The sequence below is a fragment of the Triplophysa dalaica genome, chromosome 21 (assembly GCF_015846415.1).
Source record: "Triplophysa dalaica isolate WHDGS20190420 chromosome 21, ASM1584641v1, whole genome shotgun sequence".
NCBI lineage: Eukaryota > Metazoa > Chordata > Actinopteri > Cypriniformes > Nemacheilidae > Triplophysa > Triplophysa dalaica.
Window position 1 is genome coordinate 10,921,602 of NC_079562.1, and position 22,529 is coordinate 10,944,130.

General features: G+C 37.8%; 1 protein-coding gene across 2 annotated transcripts in view; it reads left to right on the forward strand.

Moving 5' to 3' along the window:
- The window catches only part of tafa4b (TAFA chemokine like family member 4b), a 38,661-nt gene that overhangs the window by 11,688 nt on the left and 4,444 nt on the right, over positions 1 to 22,529 (forward strand). For both annotated transcript variants that reach the window (XM_056734981.1, XM_056734982.1), the window contains 4 exons: positions 1,338 to 1,442; positions 1,566 to 1,680; positions 11,965 to 12,120; positions 21,946 to 22,070. In XM_056734981.1, coding sequence (XP_056590959.1) covers positions 1,566 to 1,680; positions 11,965 to 12,120; positions 21,946 to 22,070 — 396 coding nt within the window. In that variant the 5' untranslated portion in view covers positions 1,338 to 1,442. The remainder of the gene's footprint in view (positions 1 to 1,337; positions 1,443 to 1,565; positions 1,681 to 11,964; positions 12,121 to 21,945; positions 22,071 to 22,529) is intronic.

A 22,529-nucleotide genomic window follows, 5' to 3' on the forward strand; every position in this document is an offset into this window, starting at 1 on the left:
AAGTCTTCTTTGCGCATGCGTGATTGAGTATTAGCTTGTGTTCAAACACGCGTCCAGAGTAATAGAAGCAAACGGCGAAGAAGAGAGCACGTGTGCGTGGGTGCTATTGAACTTGTGAGATGTCTATCGGTGGTCTCTGTGAGTGTGTGATCTCATGGAGCCCGGGGGTAGGTGAACTACTGTAAACAAGTATCAGTCCTATCTTTGTGGCCCCGCTGCCTGTGCGCGTACGTGTGTGCGCGCGGATGCTTTTGAAGAACACAGGTTGCATCGGGCCCCGAGGATGCATATTCCTCTCTGAAGCTGCCCTCCTTGTCTACACCCCACCTCTGTTTCTGTTCACCTCTAAGGCAATCCTTTCATTTCTTTTTCTTTCAATCCCCAGACCTCATCTCAGTTCTTTTAGTTTTTCTTGCAATTTCACATTTCATCTATGCTTTTCTATCGTCATATTAGTGACTGTGTTTTTGTGCCTGTGTTTCCTCCACTACAGATGATCCTTTTTTATGGGCCAGGAGTTGATCTTTTTAGTTGTGTTATATAAAGGTCACCTTAAAATGAATTTAAAATCTATAATTAACAACAAGTTATGGAATTAAACAATACTCCGACATTCTATGACTCTGACATTTCATTCCTTACAATATGGTGAATATAACATTTGTTAATGGCAATTCAGGAAAGGAATCCAACAAAAATTACTATGTGTACCCACTGCTGGACACTAGACAAAAAAAAGAGAACCTTTAGGGCAATTTCAGCGTTATGGATGTGACATTTCGCGTTATGGATGTGACATAGGCAATAAGCACACAGAGCATGTGTTTTATTACCAATATACTGAACCATCTGTTTAAATTTTATTAAACCATTGTTGATACTGTAGAGTCTAAGCATCAGGAAACAATCAGTCTATGCACGAGTTTCTGTTTTAAAAAACGAAAATAAACCTGCGTTATAAAGGTGACAAAAAAAAGGACAACGTTTATAAGAGGCAACCCGATTTTTGTGAAGTAAAATGTACAAACAAGCAAAAATACCCGACAAATAGAAAATTAAATAGCTACTTTATTTTATCTTTCATGTCTTCATTTATTTAAAACCTGAAAACTGCACTTTCCAGACCATGGAAAATCATGTTTCACAAACTTTAAGAGAGACCTCACATGGCTATTTAAACCACTAAATTTTAACATCTGTGCTGTTAGTATCGTAAGAACCTTTAGTAAAAACTGAGGTAAGGTTGACATTTTAATGGAATTGCCCTGTAGTGTCAAAACTCCCATAACTGAAGAAACACATTTGACCTCATGCTTTCACCTCTTCTGTCTCTTCAGATTCTGAACAGTTTTTGAAGAAGCGAGTGAGGAGGATAAGGGAGGGGACATGGCCGTCTCACAGGGAAGAGAGTGATCTGAAAGGCCAGAACACTGGACGGAAAGGTAACACAGTGGAGACAGCGAAGACATAGGGTTTCCATACAACCTCGAACATTTGTCAAAGAAATGCTGAAACAGAATTTGACTCATTTGCAATGCTCTTTCTCGCTCTCTTTCTCTCTCTAGATGAAGCTTTGGGGCCGGTCATTGTGGCTTTCGAAGCTCATAGTCTTGCTCACCTTGGTAATATGGTCTTGCCATCCAGTTTCTGCGGGTACGAGGACCCTGCGGGGACATACAGGTATGCCAAATCCCTGTTGGAAAATCAGTTTATGAACGCTTCACAAATAAATTCTGTCATGACACGAATGAAAACAACAATGTGTTTAATCTGTGATTGAACTAGAGAATGTCAATGAGCCCTTCAGTAGCATATCGGTTCGTTTTTTAAGAAGACTTGACCTAAACACTGCTATTGTAGAGTACCAATTTGTTCAGAAACTGAAATGCAAGATGTTTGCATGATATCCGAATCGTATTAAACAATAGTATCATCATCCTACGGCAACATTAATGCGGGCGGCACAAAAGTCACTCTTTTTCTTAGAGTTCCAAGGTAAGGTTTTTTTTTAATAGAGGGGCAATTCAGTAATGACTGTATTAATATGTATGATCTTAAAATATCAGGTGATAAACTCTGCACACCGTTCTCTATGTGCCTCTGTACACACACACACACCCGTCATCGAACAAAATACAGAGCAAAAACTAAAAATGATGTCCACTTCCCCACGCTAATTGACACCCACGAGCTAACTAATTCTGATTTGCATAATTCATGAAAGCTTCCCTCATGGCGACGAAGTGACCAGCAGTACATAAATATTTTAGCATGCCAAAAGGTCAGACTCGGGTTCTTTCGCTGAATCATTCATATTATGCAAAGTCCTCCCCAAAGTCAGCGTCGCTCTGGCTAATTATCACACTTTCTTTAATTACGACTTCTCTTTGTTTGGTTGTTGCTAATGCAAGGTGACCTTTTTGCTGGCACAGAAATGCCACCAGCATCTCGAGCCGGCCTGACGGATGATGGTACTTCTCATTTTGACGGGGAGAAGAGGTTACGCTTCTCACCAAGGTGTTTTTAATCAGTGTGTTCGGTGCTAATTACAGCAGCAGTGTGTTGTGAAGGTCAGCAAAGTTTTCACATGCCACCAAAGTAGTATGCCATCATTGCCTTCGACTCTGCGCTTTTCCAAGTCAGATTCATTTTCCCATTTGAGGGAAATGATATGAATTGAAGAGAAAATGAAGAAGTCTCCTGTTTGTCAGGGTTTGTTCGTGAGAGAAAGATTTCATTAATCTGATAGTATGTGTCCCCTTAAGAGAGTTTCAGAAACAATCTTATTTTATTTAACCAACTTTTGCACATAAATCTTTCTTTATATGTTGTTGTGTGGCTATGAGTGGGTATTTTTTTCCTTTTTTTCTAAGTTTAGGAATTTACCAAAAAAATATGACTTTTCCTAGTCCTGAGCTATGAAAGAAAACAGCTTGACATTTTCTTGTAAATTACATTGAGATCTATACACTTCTATATGGAATAATATAAATAAAATAATAGGCAAAAATAATAATAAAATAGCTTTGAATTGGTTTAATTTCTTAGTCGTTCACCATGCAGCCCATGAAAGAGTTCATCATTGCAGTTCCATTTGCAGCCACATGGTGACTCTGAAGCTCCATTAATGCCTGCACAGGAATCGCCCCTCACAGTCTGAATGAGATGCAGTAATGGGTCATTTGTAAAGTTCTCCAGCGGAAACATAGACACTAATGGGAATGGATGGTCTGAATCCCTCTAAAACGAGACAAGGGCCATTGACTGATGGTTGACACAGAAACCAGACACTACAACTAACAACCACTTTTTCTTGTCTTGCATATGCTGCCATGCTTGTCCATGCTTGCGGGTAAATAAAGACAATAGCGTGCAAGCGGCTGCTTTTGCTTCTGTCTGCTGTAATAGGATCCTTATAGGCAATACTGTCGACAGGCGTCTCCTCGCGCGTTGCATTTAATGAGCATCCACAACATTTATGCATGCCTCCTTGAGCTGTTTGTCGCCATTTTCAACACATCAGTTCAACTTTCATGCGGTGTGTCAAAGTGAGTCACCTGGAGCCAAAGGCCATCCACTTGGAGACCTCGTTTGGGTTTTGTGAGCCGGTTTTTGGTCTGTGTCACTCTTTTTTTGACGTAGAGAGTAAACACAAGTTTAGATGTCTGTGTGTTGTTGTTCAAACCTGCAATGACATTTAACACATCCAATTAAAACCAACAAACCAGGAGCTGGAACAGATTACTGTTACGGTGTTCTTGTAGAAACCTTGTTAGTTTCACAATGTTTCATGCTGTGCATCAATAGAAATTCTGTTACTGGGTGTTATTTTAGAACAATAATCCAATTGTCACCCAAGGTGTAAAATGTAGAATATCTTTCTTTAAAAAGTGGAAAAGGAGTGCTATATATTAAGGAACATTCTTAAGAATACAATAATATACGCCATCTGGAAAATTTCTGGTGAAATGTCACTTGTTGGTGTTGTGCAATCTTTAATTTTCTGAGTTAACTTTCAGCATCAATGTAATTGTAACCAGAATATAGTCAATTAATTATTTAGGCTTAGCATGAATCTAGTTGCTGAAGATAAAAAAAGTTGTCAGGGTCATGACAGGACAAGAGCTAAGGACTGTTGTGTCTTCGCTGTTCCTCTAAAGGGACACACAATTCATTGATGTTGACCCGAGACGAATGTTAAAGGCAGCTAGTATATATTGACATCTTGATCTTGGTTAAGGAAAACCATGCAAGATGCAATGATAATCATACATATATGATTGAATAAAAACTGCATATGCATTTTTATAATCTCATTCAGATAATCCGTTTTTTTTTTGTCTGGTATTTTGACATAAGCCAATAAACCAATTCCTATGTTGAGTTTAATAGACTTAACCGTGAGTAGGTGTGACTCGTTGTCTAGTTTTCTGTTGTTAGAAATCAGTGAATTTGCAAGTGCTTGTTATTAGTGAAGATTGTGGAAGAGAGAGATTTTAAAAGCACATCTTTCATCTATTTTACTGTCTCTTCCTCTATCTGACAGGAAGGTTTTGTGGGTCATAGTGAGTGAGTTTTGAGACATAGATCTCTGGATAAATGAGGTGTCTGCACAGGGCAGCTCAAGTGTAAAAATCACCTCAGGGCTCAACAGTGAAGTCTTTCTCTGCTGGCCTGGTCAAGTCAGTAGTTCACATTCCCACTTGTCCTGGCCGCATCTTCTGTAGCCCTAAGGCAAAGGAAAAACGTTTTTCTTACAAAATGATTTTCTAACCATTTAAAGCGGCATTTAACAGTAATGTTTAAGTGACAGTTCACCTAAAAATACAAATTCTCTGATAATTTACTTACCCTTGAGTTGTTCCAAATCTTATAAATTTCATTTTTTGGTTGAAGACGGAGAAAGATATTTGGAAGAATGCTTATAGCCAAACAGTTCATGTCCACCATTGACTACCATAGTAGGAAAAATTACAATGGTAGAGTAGCAAAAGTGACCCATAACTGTTTGCTTTCTTACATTCTTAAAAGTACCTTCTTGGCCGTTTCTCAATTCCAGAAAATGCAAAGAACGGACTTTTATCCTTGCTAGATCGGACTTGACAAATGGGAGGACGCAGACCGGTTATATTAGAAATTGAACCTCAGAGTTCTTGATGAGTCACTCAGTACACGCAATCCTAGTTCATAAAATTTATTTTAATGCAGTTTTAGGTTTAAATCAAAGCAACATGACTGCTCTGATTTTGTTCAGAATAAAATTAAATTATTGATGATTATAAAGTTCTCGAAGTTTGTTCAATAGAAAATGTAACAAGCAATAATTTAGTCAATAGTATCGTTACACCGCCCGGGTACAACATTAAATCAAAAATTAGGCGGTACTTGAGCGCTGAGCGCCCGGTGATTGCCTGGAGCTCACATCTCCGAAATCCTACCAGCAAATTATAAAGTAGACGCAATCTATATTAATCAACTGCAGATTTGAACTTTAAACACATGCATTCTCGTCTAAACAACTCTTAAAACTATGCTTTGTGACAAAATAACTGCAATATTATAAGCATTTATCTGTTTTACTGCTCCACTGCTGTTGCTGCAGAATGCATGTAAGGAAATTTAGCATCATAAATTCACACAAGTAACCTCCCAATGCATCCTCGATAAAAATGGCAGATCAAGTCCACAAGAACACAAGGACAGACATGAACGCATCTTGAGAAATGGCCCTTTTGTGAGCAACAGGACAAAGAAATTTGTCAAGTAATTTTTCCTGCTATGTTTGTCAATGGTGGCCAAGAACTGTGTTGTTGAAAGCATTCTTCAAAATATCTTTCTTTGTGTTCATCAGAACAAAGACATTTATACAGATTTGGAATAATGTTGAGAGTTGCATTTCAAAACTTTCAAAAAGAACATGTGGTGATCCAAAGCACAATCATAAAATATCTCTTAAAAGGCCACAGAGGTAGTACGTACATATACTTAACAATTATGGAAACAAACCGGAACGAATGATTGTAGCGTTTTTAGGGTAATTTTACTTTTTGTACTGAATCTTGTTCCCAGTTGAAAGTGAGACATGACTTGTGTTTGTTGTCATGACAACTGAAAGATTGCCTTGTGTTCCTGTGTTTCAACATAGCATGTCAAAAATGTGTTCTGTTGCTTGTTTAGGTGAATCTAGTTGTTTTAATCACAAAAACATCTCTTGTGTACTTTGTTCTCTTCTGCCTCCGCTGGCTCAACAGCATCCATATGTGCTTGGACAAGAAATGGTTTGGTCGCTGACACTGGCTTCAGGCCATTGGACTATCCTTATTGTTGTGCTCTGCACCTGTTAGATTAGCATAGCGAGTTTCTGATGTGTTGTTCTGGGGCTGCTAATATTGAGATAATGGGATTAAAATTTTAGCTTCAACTCTAACTTCAATTTAGAGTCATTCAGAATCCAGCCACATAAAAGTGTACAGTGAAGCAAAATGTTGTTCAGTAGACAGGTAGTATTACAGAGGAATAATATGAGTGCATGTAAACATACATGTAAGGTCATGAACACACTTGACAAGAAAACTTGACTTTTGACAAGAAAAAGTTGAGAAAAGAGCTTTTTTAGTACGCTGGCCGTGTTTGGTTACAAATAGCAGCCGAACGCCATGACTTCAGAGGCTGCAACTGTGCAAAAAGGCAGCCCAGAGATCAGATAGGCAGTGTAACGGGAGACGATTTGAATTATAAACAGAGAACGTATTTGCAATAACTAATCACATATTTAAAAACTATAATACTAATTTCTCGGTAGAAATGCAATCAAAGTTACTGAATGTTCAATTTACTTCTACATAAAACTATGCTCCAACCGCCATTTCGGCAGCCATTTTATTTTTTTGTGTGTGATCCTGCTCGACCAATCACCATCCTCTCATGCTGTTATGGAAACGACACACTACTCGCTTGTCATTGGTTAGCTGTGAAAAGGAGCTTGACGTGGGGCGTTTTTTTCTAGAAAAGTTGAACTTTTTAGAAAAGGACGTTTTTTTTAAAACACTGTGTACTCCATAGGATTAAAATGCAAAACAGCAGCTAGCAGCTTTAAAAAAGAAGTCAAGTCTGAACACGGCCTTAGGCCTACATTTATGCATTTGAAAAAGGTTTTTATCCAAAGACTTATTCAGTGCATACATTTCTTATATTTATTAATACTGCGTGTGAGTTACCTTGAAAACAAACCCACAACATTTGCGATGTAGACACAATGTCTGTAAACTCACTGCAAACAACACTGTAACTTTGTGTATCTTAGTGCTTAATTTCTGTATTTACTGACACCACAATTAACCGAGTGCCTTCAAACAGAGCCACAGAATATCTGCCCTTTTGGTGCTGGCACGCCAGTCCGGTGTTGACAGCAGAAAGACATGCTTCTTGATAAATCACACAAAGGCGGACCCGCCTCGCACTGTCAGAATATATCAGTCGCCTGGCTGCCCCATCAGCTCAAGGTAATGGCGTTTAGCTCGACACCCAGATGCGCCTGCCACAGGGATAGAGACAGTTACCCATGCTTGAAATCTTATTTGATTTCAGGCCGATCTGAGATTTATTACTCTGAGACCATCATAACAGCGCTTTAAATTCCAGAACAAGATGGCTACGGTGAAATACCGAGCGGTTAATTCCAGTGTTCCGGTTCTGGAGGAGGAGTCGCACAAAAATCTTACGATTATCCACAGAGTCGACTGTGCTTAATGGTGCAGAGGCGAATGTTTTCAAACGACTCCTGCTGGCTGTTGTGTCAAAAGGGACAGTTACGGATGAGGCTCATTCAAATGCATTTCAGTTTTTTGGGATTTAGCAAAACAACAACAACTTATGACTCTGTAATGAAGGTCTGTATGTGAAACCGTGAGAACTCATGGCTTGTGAGTGGCTGTAGTCCCCTGGGCAGAAGATGTGTCAGGCCTCTAACTTCTTGAGTATCTGAGAAGTGTTGCCTGCCTGTGAGAGACAGATGTGTGAGTCAGACATGAGTGATAATGTGAGATCAGACGTGAGAGCTTTGTTCTGAGATTGATTTTTCTTTAAATTGTTAAAATTATGTGAATCATGTATTTTAAAATAGATTACCTTTAAGGGTAAAACGTAGGGCTGTTCAACAATTAATCACATCCAGAATTACATTTTATGTTTACATAAATGTTTGTGCATTTATGTTGGTGCACTGTGCATATTTATTTTATATTTGTAAACATACATGTACACATGTTTATTTATTGCATATTCATATTCATATTAATGTTTAATTTAAATGATATATAAATGTTTCGTTTTTTATGTTTTATATTTTTCTTAAATATACACATGTACACATTTATATAAACACAAAATTAATATGCACAGTAAAGACATATTTTATGTATTTTATTCTTGATGCGATTAATCGTTGACCAAACCTAATAAAAAGAGCTACATGTCTATTTAATAGAAGAAGGACATATACTGTAAATACTTATTTTAGCTGTCTTACATAAGTAAGAATCAAATTAAGTTAAGTACTAAAGATATTTTGCCTTTAAAAACCAAGAAATTATATTCTTGATATCAAGAATTACAATTTTTACTAGTACAAATGTAATCGTTAATAGCAAAAATTCATATCCTGAGAATGATTAAAAACTAATTTGGCTTGCTATAGTAAAGTACATTGGTATATTAGCATTATATTAGTTATGGACACAAAATCCCCAAAACGCAATCTTGTAATGCGTGTCAAAGCTTTTAGTGCGGATATGGGTGAAGGAAGGGCGGTTGTAGGGGGTGGTCATTTCTTTCCTGTGACCTCATTATGCCAGTAGGAGGCAGTGTGCTCTTTGTTCTTGAGGTTCGGTGGTGATGGGGCGTTTTCCCCCGAGCATTGAGCCTCCAAACTCTTGCTTCTCTGCACACTAACAACAAGACACATAAGACCCATGCATGCACAGATTGAACCTCGTAATGTGCTTCGAGGAAATGTAGTCAGGTTAACAAGAAAGTATTCTTTCCTATGATTGGCTATAAAAGGTTTGTACAGTAAAAACTCCAAATGTTAGTTGTAACCAAAAGGGGTTTCTTGATGATTCTATATAGGAGGATTTATTTTTATTTATTTTTAAAGAATAACTTTTAACATCTGATTCTGATCTTGAGATTCTTTTTGATGAGGACAATGTGGACCAAAGTGGAAAATAAAATCTTTGAGAATTTGTCTGTTTTTTTCTGATTGTGTAACAAATTCAAGACCCATATCTACAGCAAGCTTTGTTTCGGGTGCAAAAGCATATCTCTCAGGCACTTTTTTATATATTTCCACAAATTCATACGTGTGCCTCTCCTTCCGTCATCCATTATCTCCCCGATGCCCTTGTTGAATCGCAGGTGAGGCCCTGTGATGTCTGTCATAGTCACAGTCACAGTTAGAGATATCCCCTTATCTGTTGTTTATCCAGCGATGTCGAGACTGACAGAGATGGAGCGAGTCGGGCCCTCGAGCGGCACGTATGTGGGCTTTCTGCATGTAAGCAGTCGCCCCCTGGACTTAACACGCTCTCTTCTAATTGAAGCCCAGTCGGTGCGGTCTGCATTGGGGAGATGGGATTGGGTTATAGGGCTACACTTGGAGCCTTAGAGAAGAAGGCATAGAGATGAGTAGAGGAGGAAATGAAAAGACAAAGTAGAGTAGAAAGAATGAGACCTCTCTAAACTGAGGAGCACCACCTTTCCCAGGAGGAAGCTGTCAAACAAACTCTACATCACAGTGGTGGACGGGGAGCATGGCCTGATGAAATGGAAACCAACGTGTAGTTACGTGTGTATGTGCACAGATCTAGAAAATGTAAGGTTGCTATGTCAGAATATGTAAAAATTAAAATTGTAATTGAAAAACTGATCGTGTATACACGTTCGCCACATTTCATATTCAAGTGGAATTCAAATTTAGCATTTTTGCAAAGTTTGATGAAAATTCACACAGTTACAATCATAAATTTGAAAAGTTGTGAATTTTGTTTACAAAATTTGAATATATTGTAATGTATACACAATTCTCTTATATATTGTAACCCCTGTTTATCTAATAATAAGCTTATCAGAACATTAATGTCCATTGAACATGAATGAAAAAAAGTTAGATTTAAAAAAATATATACATGTTAAAAAGCTTTTTAAATGTATAATTAAAAATAATTTCTAAATGGTGCACAACCCAAATAGTGGGAAATATCTAAGTAAATCCTAAATAGTTTGATATATTTTTGTAAATGATAAATAGTTGGAAATATTTTAATGGGAAAATACTGGAAAGTGCTGTCCAATTTTTGTTATAATTAATCAGACCTATATTAGAAATTGTAATCTTAAATATTGTTGGAATGATAAGGTTCTATCTGACATTTGTGTCAAAATTGAGTTATTCGCATATCCTTATTCTGTGACAATTTATTTACATTGTGTGATTCTTTTTTTATATTGTGTTTATTTTGGGACTTGTTTTATAAAACAAAGAGGTTTTATCTACAAAGCCAAATGGATTCCTAAAACTATTTTAAATGAATTCCACAACGACAAATAGTGATTATCGTCATGGAAGAATAATTATATTTAGATTGGATAAGTGCCATCTAATGTTATGCAATACATACTTTAAGCTCAGAGTTGAGGGTGTGTGCATTACAGAATCAGCGTTAAAGCTGATTGATATTGATTGTGTTTATTATTGTACAGATTAGTTTGTGACTTATAGACGTTGTGGACCTCTGTCACCAGTTTACAGTTCAGCTCTCTCTCTTTCTTTTTCCTGTGACAGCAGGACAGATGGTTTTACCACACATAAATACATCACTATGCACTGACTGTCAATTTACTGACATACAGTATTTAAGAAATGTTAAAGGTTTTTAATAACTTTACATTCTTTGTTAATTAAATCAGTTTAATATTTTCTTCTACCCACCTGTTATAACAGCACATAAATGTTATAACGACTCATAAATTCTTATTACGTCCTTACCTGGCGCTCGCCTCTTGCTGCGCAGAAGAGCCCACTTTTCTTTGAGACAAATCTTGGCTGTGATTCAGCACACTTGTAATGCTGGCTGTAAAAAACCCAAAGCTCAAGCCTCTTATTTACACTCTAAATAGCAGAACACAACTCTGTGTTCATTATGTATAATACTCTGCCAAGGGGAGGAAAAGAGAGAGAGAGTGGAGACTTTGTACAAGCAGCCCTTTAGCGGCTTATTACATGCTGCCATTCTCATTAAATATAGATTCTTTATTATAAGTATTAGGTGCTTTATTAAGATTAGGAGGGTTAAATTCAAGAGCAAGCGAACTTTGTGATTATTTACATACCGGACGTATGTATAACATATGTCATTTGTGATGGATAGTCATTACATTAAAGATTATGAGGGCACAAGAATTAAAAAAAGAGAATGACCCACATTGTTGAACTATTTAGAAAAAATATTTCATGAAAAAATAGGCATTGTCATTTTTAATTTCACTGGGCAATGAACAAGCATACTTTAACCTTTAAAGAATATTTTTTTGATACCCTTCACAGTTTTCCAATATTTTTAGTCATTATTATTAACTTTTGGCTCTGCTTCGGTGGCGTTTCAAGGGGTAGGGAAAAGTCCATCCAATAATGCATACTAAGAAAACTCAGTGGCAATAAACCATGCTAGTATGGCATGAAATTTAAAAAAGTATGGAAGTAGGTGATTTCAGACGCAGGTAATACATAATGCATTTTCTGAAGGAAACAAAACATCACCATAAATCTGTTAACATATCAAAACATTCGCTTTTTGGGCATGTTTTACACTTTAGCATTACAGTGTGAGAGATGTGTTATCATTACCCTTCATGAACAGATCAAACAGAAAAAACATTATTATTTCATCTTTCTGTTCTTTCCTGCAGCTTCGTACCAAGTGAAGCAGGGAACCTGTGAGGTGGTGGCCATCCACAGATGCTGCAATAAGAACAAAATTGAGGAACGTTCACAAACGGTCAAATGCTCCTGTTTTCCTGGGCAGGTAGCTGGGACAACTCGTACACAGCCATCCTGCGTGGAGGGTAAGTGCTCATCACCTGTCGATGTCCATGTGTTTCTATACAAATGTACTTTTAGATAAACATCCTCTGAATTCTACTAATCTAAATAAGTATGTGACATACAGTGGGGTTTGACCATTTTGATACAGATGATTTCATTATTATTATTATTCATTTCTGTTTTTATTTATTGCTGTAAATGATTCAGTGTGATCTAAATTACGGTTCAAGGAAGTAAAAAAAAAAATATATATATTAACATTATAGGTGACATCATTTGAAAACCCCACTTTTTCTGTGTTTAAGTGCTATAATCGGGTCCTGGGTGCATCTAGCAACCCAGAAAACGTGAAAAATAAAAACCCTGTGAGTTTGTTTTGGGGTGCATTTCCTTGCAAGCATGTGAGAAATTGAGCCGTTCAGATTTAGCCCCTTTTGTGATGTTCAAAACTGATTTCCTTATAATGTTAACGCCCCTTTATCTACACAGTTCCACCCAACGCGCTCCCCCATTGTTGTTTTCACAAGCGACAGCGGTGTACGTGACACCTTGGCAAAATTTTGTGGACAACATGTAGTCGCTGCACAGAGTCCAAACCTAGGAAGAGACAGTGGTTGATATATTTTATTTTTAGTGGAAATCCCTCAGAAACCAAAAGTAAAAACCTGCATTTTGCGTGAATCACTTCATACCTTCATGTCCCAGGTGCTTTTTCAACCTGGGACAGTACAAACAGGATTCGCTTCAAAGTTGTTCCTCAAAAGTGATCAAGACCGACTGAACGAGATAAAAATGCCGATGTGAGAGAAATTTATCTACAGTCTGAATGGACCAAAATTAACTGTATATATAGGAGGATAATGTTAGCATAGGATAGCGAAGGGAGCTACGGCAGTCACAGGCTAAATTGAACATTCAGAGCCTGTGTTAAACTTACTGTATATAAGTGCAGATGGACACTTAGAGTTTAACTGTGTGAATGTTTATACATTATGTGCGTTAATATGTTCAGCTGCGGCAAGCTGTTTGTTTTGCTAATGAACAGGGGCGAACACTGCAGGTTAGTTTCATTTTAAACATCTCTAATCATTCGTGCTTAGGCTGAAAAATCATTCACAGCTTACTAGTTTTGCTTTCACGTTGTGTGTGTAACAGTTAACATTAAAACTTGTCAACGACAAGTGCTTCAATCCACAATATTCTGCTGAGATCTGCAGATGCGCAATCCTTGGACTTTAGCCTTACTTCCGGAATTTTTAGTCTAGCATTACAGAGACGTTTTAGACGAAACTAACCGCAGAGGAATTCAGGAAACATAATTTAGCTAAACCATTGCCATGGCAGTACTACGCTTATGTTGACAAGTCAGATGGAAGCGGGGTGGGGTTCGCTGTAACTCATTTTAATTTAAAGAGACATGGACCAGAACGGGTTGCTGTGAGCAAAGCAGTTTTTGACGAAACATGAATAGTTTTGTTTACACAGCCATTGAGTGTTTTTAAGCAAAGTATGTTTTAGACATTTCACGAAGACCCTAATAAATCATATCAACTTATTGAAAGTGCTCATCTGAGGAAACCTTTAAGGATCCCCACAGAGTAAATAGTTCTCTAAAAGAGCCTAAATTGTATTCATACTGTATTCATATTTTCTGATGTCACAACTGTTGCTGGTATGACAAATGTTGTGACTCTGTCTTTATGGCCTAAAGGTTTAGGACAAGAGAGTGTAGTTTGGGTGATGAAGTAGGTCTAAATGTGTCCCTTTGGTTGTGCTGTAGGATCTTTAGTCATGAAGGCAGGAGGGAGAACGCTGCCAGCCATTTTTCTACTTTGTCTTCTGTGACACCCGAGACAAAAGACCGAGAAAGCAGGGAGCTTCTATCAGGGGAGATATTCCATGTCATGACTTTCATGGTTCTCTTTAAGTATAGTTCACATAATGGCGAAAATGGTTCCTACATAAGGCGCTGTTTTTTTTCTGCAGATGTGAGGGGCTGCGTCTTTTAGAAGAAACGAGAATGAATGTATTTTAAGTTGCTGCGTATAAAAGCATAAATATAAATCTGATGGAGTCTTATAAAGGATTTTAACAGCCTCATGCTCTTTGTAGCATTTCAAACATTTAAAAAATAATGTTGTCTTATAGCTTCTAGCAATAATTTATAATAAACTACAGTTTGTTGAATAATTAGACACTTTTATCCAAAATAACTTGCAATGAATTCAGGCTTTGCTATCACTATTTTAATTATCTTGGTTAGTTGCCTTTTATTGAAGCTTAATTTTTTTTGCACCCAATCATGAACTGTCCCTTCAACATTTTCACAGGCATGTGTCTGTGTATGGGTAATGCGTAAGACAGAGCCAAAGCAAAGCATGCAAAGCAAAAAAATGAGGCTAGGTGTGAGAGAATTCACACATCTGAGGTCAAGTTGGTTTTGTGCCCGTATAATAAAGACACTGATTGACCTGTGTTTTTTCCAGTGAAGGAAAGAAAGCTGAGGATCATTGTCCTCACCTCTCATCAACACTGTTGTATCTGTAGATCCCTCTGGTCATCAGTTTCACACTGTCCCTCTGGACTACACATATACTCTCAGCTTCATAAATATCTAATAATCATAGCAGTGTTAAGAAGGATCTACAGCAACTACAAGTAGTACACTAGTAACACTATCAAGTTCATTTTTCAATAGCATGTCAGTAGCTCTGCTGTTTAAAGATTGGAATGACAAAATGACATCGATGTAGTGTTAGTGTTCGGCCCGTGCGATCGGCCCGTGAGCACCTGGCTGGCGGGTTTACGTTCGCAGAGGTCCCCACATCACTAACGCTGCTAACACTGGCGGGCATCGGGGCCTTAGCCACCTACGTCACGGCCAGGTAGCAACGAAATGGTGGCTGGTTCTCGTTGGAAGACAGCCACCCGTGACCGCAACTTCTGTATGACCATCTGCCCGCAGTGTGGGCAAGATGTGTCAACGAAAGCTGCCTAAGTGTGCTGGACGTCCAGACACTTGACGCAGCTATCGTGTCCGTCCCCCTCCTCGATGAGAGTACCGCACCCAAGAGAACAGCGGGACATGACGCGCTGGAGAATGCTCAGTACTGAAAAGGACCTTTTTAGAAAAAATCTCTTAACACCTCCAGAACCGCCAAGACGCCCAGGGGAAGGTCGCTGCAGGTAGGGACGATCCGCTGCTCTACGTCATAGATCCGGCAATGTAGAAGAAATAATTTCTTGAGTTTGTTTTGTTCGTAGTCATGAGCGAAGGCTCTTAAGAACAAAAGGTAAATGAATGCTGCACGCCGGCATCCTTTTATACCGGACATCCGGGGGCGGCCTTTTCTATAGTAGTCAGAGTTGATTGGTTCTCAAGGGCGAACCCCATCTGTCGTTCTCAACACAACGTCGAGAGACCGACAGAAAGGGAACAGGTGAAAGTGATATAATCCAATTATTATAAGAGCCATCAAAATAGTGAAAATCGGTAATGTACGTTTGATTGTGATTGATTGATTATGTGTATTAAAGATTTTTAAATACAGTACTTACTTTTTTATTTATATGATAGATACTGAATTTAATGATTTTATTGAAACTACATGTTATTATCTAGCTATTATTTTATTAAGTATGACACTTACAACGCTTGAAGATGTAAAACGTTTCTGATAAACCAAATTGCAATCCTAACCCTTTTTCCTTATAATGAGATATAAGGAATATACTTATATAAGTGTAACACTTTACAATAAAGTAAGCAATTGTTCATGCATTAGATAACATGACCCCCAACAATGCTTCGACAGCATTTGTTAATTTAAGTGATGTTATTTTAAGCATTAACTAATGCATTTTAAAATAAAATGATGTAAATTAATGCACCATGAACCGACATAAACTATTTTATTGACATGACCTAACATTAACAAATATGATTATTGTACATACTGGAAAACTATATTTGCGTTGTTAGGTCATGTTAGTTAATGCATTTACTAATGTTCACAAATACAACCTTATTGTAAAGTGTTACCAATATACCTATTCAATTCCAGATTTAATTATCAGATAAGACAATGAAACAGAGTACTAGTACTTTACAAAATAATACATTACAACATAACCTTTTAACCAGCATTTCTTCTATATGAGGCATTTATATTGTGTTGTTTCTCTGTTTGACCATTGGAGGGCACTTTACCCATTCACTTGTCATTAAAACCTCAGTGTAAACCCACAGCAGAGCCTTAGAAACGGCTGAAAGAAACTTTAAGAGGATGAGACTTGAGGCAGGCCTAAAACTTCTTAAAACGAATCAACTACCGTAGGATTAAAAGTGGATCAATAAGAGGACTTTCACTATAAACCTCATTCAATGAAAATGTAATGAATAAGGATTACATATGTCTGTTGTCTGATTCATACGTTTTTTAGTAGTGGCCGGGATGGGCTGAAACGGTGTCTCTAGTCTCTTCTACCTGAGCTTTTGAGTCTCTGTAGGCCTCAGTGGACCTGCCCATTAAAATCTCATTAGAGTAAGGGAATGAAAAGTGGAGAGACGATCCGTTTTGAGTCTCGGTGGGGAGTTGTGCTTTCCTCCTGCTCGGTGTGCACAGGAATTCTGCTTTGCTTTAGGGCTTGAGACAGACCCTCTGATATGAATCTCAGTTCTCACCACACCTCTGAGGACATCAAGGTCCAATCTTACAAGTCCAGCACAGAGTTCTTAACGCCATTAGTTTACATGAATTAGGCCCTTCAACAGATAAATAATAAGATTAATGAGATAATGGGATAACATGCTGTCATTATTGCGAAATAAACTCAAAATGGGTGATTGTCCTGATAGGAAGAAATCCTGAGAGAACTTCCTTTATATGCATTATAATGTTTTGTTCAGGCAAATTACTATTTTGTTATCTTCTTTACAGATAGAAATTGAACAAACAAGCTTAAAGATTGCGTATCTCAGGCAGTTTCTGCCAATCTCATATTAATCTTGAGTGCCTATACAGCAGTATTGCATACGTCGTATCTTCGAAGAGTATTTAGTTTGATCTAACTTCTCAAAGAGAGATAAAGCTGAACGATTATTTCCGGAAAAACATGAGCTGCTAGAGGTGGGACTAGTGGGGAGAGTGGGATGTAACTACAGCACGAGCAAGCAACACATCATCACATTAATCCCTTCATTTTTTGTACATTGTGCATGTACACTCCGATTGCCAACAAAACATAGACATATGACGTGGTTTGACTTACTGTGTGCAGTTCATGTCCGACATCTTTTAGCACTGGGACTGCGCCATCTGTCATGGTTCTGCCTTCTTAGTCATGTTTTTTTTGAGTCTGGTGGCAGAATCATGACAGATTCACGTGTTAAATGTGAGAAAGACATGGCATTGTTTAGATACAATTTGGCATTTGTCTACATACAAAGTGAGTCCCCTTAAACGGAATTCGCCATGTTGTTACTACATTAGCCCTAAACGGGAAACTGCTCTACAGAGCGCGTTTTGTAAATACGTTATCTCCTTCGGCAAAGAAGCATAATTGTAATGACATCTCCTGTTTCAGTCGTAGTGCTTCAAAAGTGGGGTGAGCAGTTGGTTGCATTTCGCGACTTCATTGCTTGATGCCACTTTATTTCATATACTAGACCTTTAACCCTTGGTAGTCTTTACCAATTTTGTTTCATGTTTCTGTCTTCAAAATCTTATGCATAAGTCCACCTGAGGTTACATGTATGTGGCGGCAGATATCAAGAAAACCCGCTGTGACTTTCTTGATGCACAACAAGTTGTGCGTGGATTTGTGAGCTGGGTTAGCCTGCTGTTTAATAAATAGGTCATTGGGGTCAGCTGTGTTTTTCGGGCATGTCCTTAAGGAGACAAATGTGCTGTTAGCCGCGAAGACTGATGCTGAATTAATACACTGCATTAATGTGTGTCAAAGGCAGAATCTGTAGCTAAACTGATAGTGTTGTAAATGAGGTCATTTCAAGCTTTCTGGTGCCGAGACAGAGTGCTGGGTAATCTAATAGACGGCTATAAATGGAATTATATTGATACTGGGGAGATCTGAGTCTCTCCTGCATAAACCGTGTTCCGAGGTGTTGCAAATAACTTTTATTTGAGCACAAACACACACGCACACCCCTTAGTGTCATTAGTCTCAGGTGCGATAAAGTACACACTTGTCTATGTATGTCAGTTTTATACATTACACCTAAAAGAAAAAGAAATGTACAAAAATTGTCCAACATATACAAAAAAGAAATACACCCCATATGCCACATATACCTAATTAAAAACCTACACACAGATATTTTTATTGTTAGTATCGCTAATGTACATCTAATGAACAATTATACCATGTATTCTTTAAAAGCATGTATCATTTGTATGATAATAATATTATATAATATCATTATTTAATGATATTTAATATTTTTTGCTGTTTTCTATGATTTCTTTTTCTTAATTTCTGTACTTTTTTTCTTTTGAGTTTCCTTATTTCTGTACTAACAATATATACAAATGTTATATACTTATATTTTAAAAATATATTTGAATCAACAATGCACAAGCACAATTATATGAAAGAGGAACATTTAAATTAAATTAAATTCATTTGAATATACAAATAAGAAGTTAAATTTCCATAGTAAGGGTTGTCACACAAATTTATAATGTGTTTTTTGTTGTGTTGCAAAATAATAGACATAATCATTTCTTCAGAGGTGTATAAAGGCCTTACACAATGAAGCATTATGTTTTAAATCCCTTAGAAAGAGCTATTTCTATCTGCATACACCGCGGGGCCCCATTTACATGGAATTCGCCATGTTGTTTCTACAGTAGCCTTGTGTTAGCCACCATAGTGCTTCAAATGGAAGGGTGGAGTGAGCCATTGATTGCAATTCACAATCTCACCACTAGATGTCGCTAAATGACATACACTGGACCTTTGATTTTGTAAATATGCAACCTCTCAAGTATTCAATATAGGGATTAACATAAGCATCCACACTTGAGTGGGGACACACACGCACACACGAGTTGACTCCTACTAAGAAGATTGTTTTTTCCTGTTATTCCCTCAGTGTCACATAATCGTCACTATTTAAAACTGTGGATATATGTGTGTGTGTGCATGTGTATGTGGGAGATAAAGTTTGCACGATTTAGAATACTTATGATTGCCACATGCTGTGTATGCTGTGTTTCCCCACCAGGCCCACTACAACATGCCACAAACCCCACTGCCAACAATTACAGACACAAACAAGAAGAGACAGACAGTGAGACAGTTCCTCAAGATGTCAGACATGCTGTTTTATTCAATCTTGCTTTTCCCTCTCGCCAGTTTTTCCCAGCCTCCACTCTTCCTCGTCACTGTGCTTTCCTGCGGTTACAGGTGCCGTTTACACCTTAGGAAATGGGGGCAAGGAAATGTTCCTATATAGCTCATAGTCTTTCACGTCAGCAATGATTTGCTGCATTGCTCCTCAATGGATCTAGACAGCATTAGAGCTTAAATTATTGGCCTTCATGGCCTCAGTTTGGGCATTTCTTAACTGAAAATAGGACCATCAGAGAAGGAGAGATATGTTTTGTTGCTTTACTCTAACAGATTTTGCCTGCTTTTAGTGCTGAAGTGGCAGAGTCTGTGAGCTTTGGCCAACACTATCCAGTTAAATGCTTTAACTGTGGAAGGGAAGATTTGGTGGAGAAAAGCCTAAAAAATTCCAGACAAAGGTGTCCACCAAAAGCCATTTAACTCCTAAAAGCTTAGCTGCTCAGATGCTTGAAATGTCCAGAGCCTCTTGTATAAAACATGTTTGTAGTCTGTAGCTTTCCATACTATAAACTTGCTTATTGGTATTAATAAATAATTATTGGTGTTTCATTGATTCTCTGTTTGAGTGCGCTTCACAATTGAAACATAGGTGACATAGCACCGACACAGACTGTACACAATGATAAAAAAATGTCCATTAGCACCTGGGTGTTAACATAAGCAGGATACGTTCTCACTGCTGTTAAAAAGGAGGGTGCGTTTGATATGAGATGTGAATCATGAACCAGTGTAACTGATGCCCTGAGTTCACTTTCATTTCAGTTTGTTTAACAACAGCTGCATTTTTCAGAAAGAATGCATCTATTTGTTTATGTTGAATGTATGCTCAAATGATACAAATCTGTTATGAAAGCGTCTTTTCTCGTGGTTATCATTCATTTTAATAACAGGCACATTAATGATAATTATCCTCCCACAGATTTTCCAAACCATTAGAGAGGCACATAAATCAGACATTTTAATCGTGGGCTTGCCTGATTTAGAAAGAAAACCGACATGGCTCAGGCTGGTTTGTGCTGGGTTGGTTCTGACCTGCATGCTGTTGTGTGTCTGGTAAAACTGGTTGACCAAGGAAGTTTTACTTGTTAAAGGTCCAGTGTATGAAAATTGGTGTCATCTTGGGGTGAGATTGGGAATTGAAACCAACGGCTCACTCCACCCCTCCCTTTCGAAGCACTACTGTGGCTGACACAGAATTAAGATGAACAAAAATAAATATGCTGTATGAATACAGTGTTTTCATGTTTATCCATGAGGAATTCAAACACAATGTTATTTTGCATAATTCTGTTCGAAGCTCATTTTTGCTGTGTTTATTCTCTCCTATTATGAGGACAATAGGCTTGTAAGTAACTCATATATGGGCGTCCTCATCTCATTTAGCCTCATTTGAGCGGCGTACTGATTGACTTGCAGGACTGGATTTGTTGAGAACTGTCTCTGTATGCTTGGAAGGGAGATGATCTAGAGTAGACATACATTCATGGAAGACATTCAAGGTTTACTTTATTGTAAGAATAAATGAACAACACAGCATCTCATCTTCCTCTTTCCTACGCTATAACACAACAGGGTGGTAATGAAAAGGAAGTTTTTTTTACACTGTGATCTTCTAGAATGGTGTGAACACCTGTTTATTTACCCTCTGTATCAGTAGGTGTGTGTTTGACAGCTAATTATTATTATAACTTAGTTCTTCAAGTATTTTACTGTATACAGTTCTTAGTTGGGAATCGGTGATGTTTGTATTAGTGATGGCCCCAAAAATGTATTTGGATGCCTGAAATCTATGTCATTGAATTTGTTTGAAGCAATATTCTTATCAGACTCATTGAATAGGAACATGATGTTTCAATGAATGAGAACAAGTGTGATAATAAACAGATAAGTAAACAATACATGAATATTGACTCATTTCAGACTAAAGTTGGCCCGGTTATTTTGTGTGCTTTCGTTGTCTGCCAACATTTCCAAAAAGAGTCAAAGCATAATTTTGATCCCAGTTGGTTTTACAATTTGCTCTTTCGTGCATTTATGACATTCATGCATTTGAAGTGTGGCTTAAGTGTCCAAATAATTTGGGGGGTTTTGAAGTGTGTCCCTGAATTGATGTTTGGAATATGCTCAGTTATAAGGAATGCAACAACTTTCTTATTTAATGTATTTTTTTACTTGTGTCTTCTGTTTCTCATTTTTTTCAATTCCAATAATTTTTTGTCTCTTCCCTCATTCGTCATGTCCTTCTCCATCCACCTCCTCCTCCCTCTTTACTTTGAATTACCTTCCAAAATTGTATAAAATTCACAGTGTAGTTTATTCCAAAGGTGTCACACGTTTAACAAAGGCATGTCAATTTTAAAGATAAACATGTTTGTTTATTAGATTCTCTCTTGTGTGAGCGATTATTTATATATACAATCTATAGTGTATTAAATGTGATGTTGTATTAATTCATTTTTTAATTTCCTCTCCAGCTTCCATTGTACTGCAGAAGTGGTGGTGCCAAATGCACCCGTGTTTGGACGGCGAGGAGTGTAAAGTTCTTCCGGATCTCACCGGCTGGTCCTGCAGCACTGGCAACAAAGTCAAAACCACCAAGGTGAGTCAAACTGGTATCTGCATGCCCCAAGGTGGGGTTTCTGAACTCAAATTACAGCTGATGTGTTATTCTGGGGGGTCTAAAGGACAAATAACCTCTCTTATACACCATCCTGATTAAAGGCTGGTCACAGCCTGAAGGCTTCTGATACTACGTTTTAAGTCCAAAAGACCCAGGTTGGCACAAAAAGTGTGTATTGGCCATGGTGCATTGACGGATAAAGGGATGTGAAACCTTCTTGGTTCGCATAAAAGACCCTTAAAACAAACCTGTCTAAGAGCTATTATATATGCCATCAAAACACACCCTTGGAGTATTCTCACAAGGGTGTTGCTTTTTTGAGAAACCTCCCTCCACGGGCCTTTTCTCTGGCAAACCATTGTTCAAAGAAGCGTTTTGTTGAGGCTCTACTTGGATAACAGGGTTCTCTGAAGCCCCGGAGAGTACAAGGAACAATAT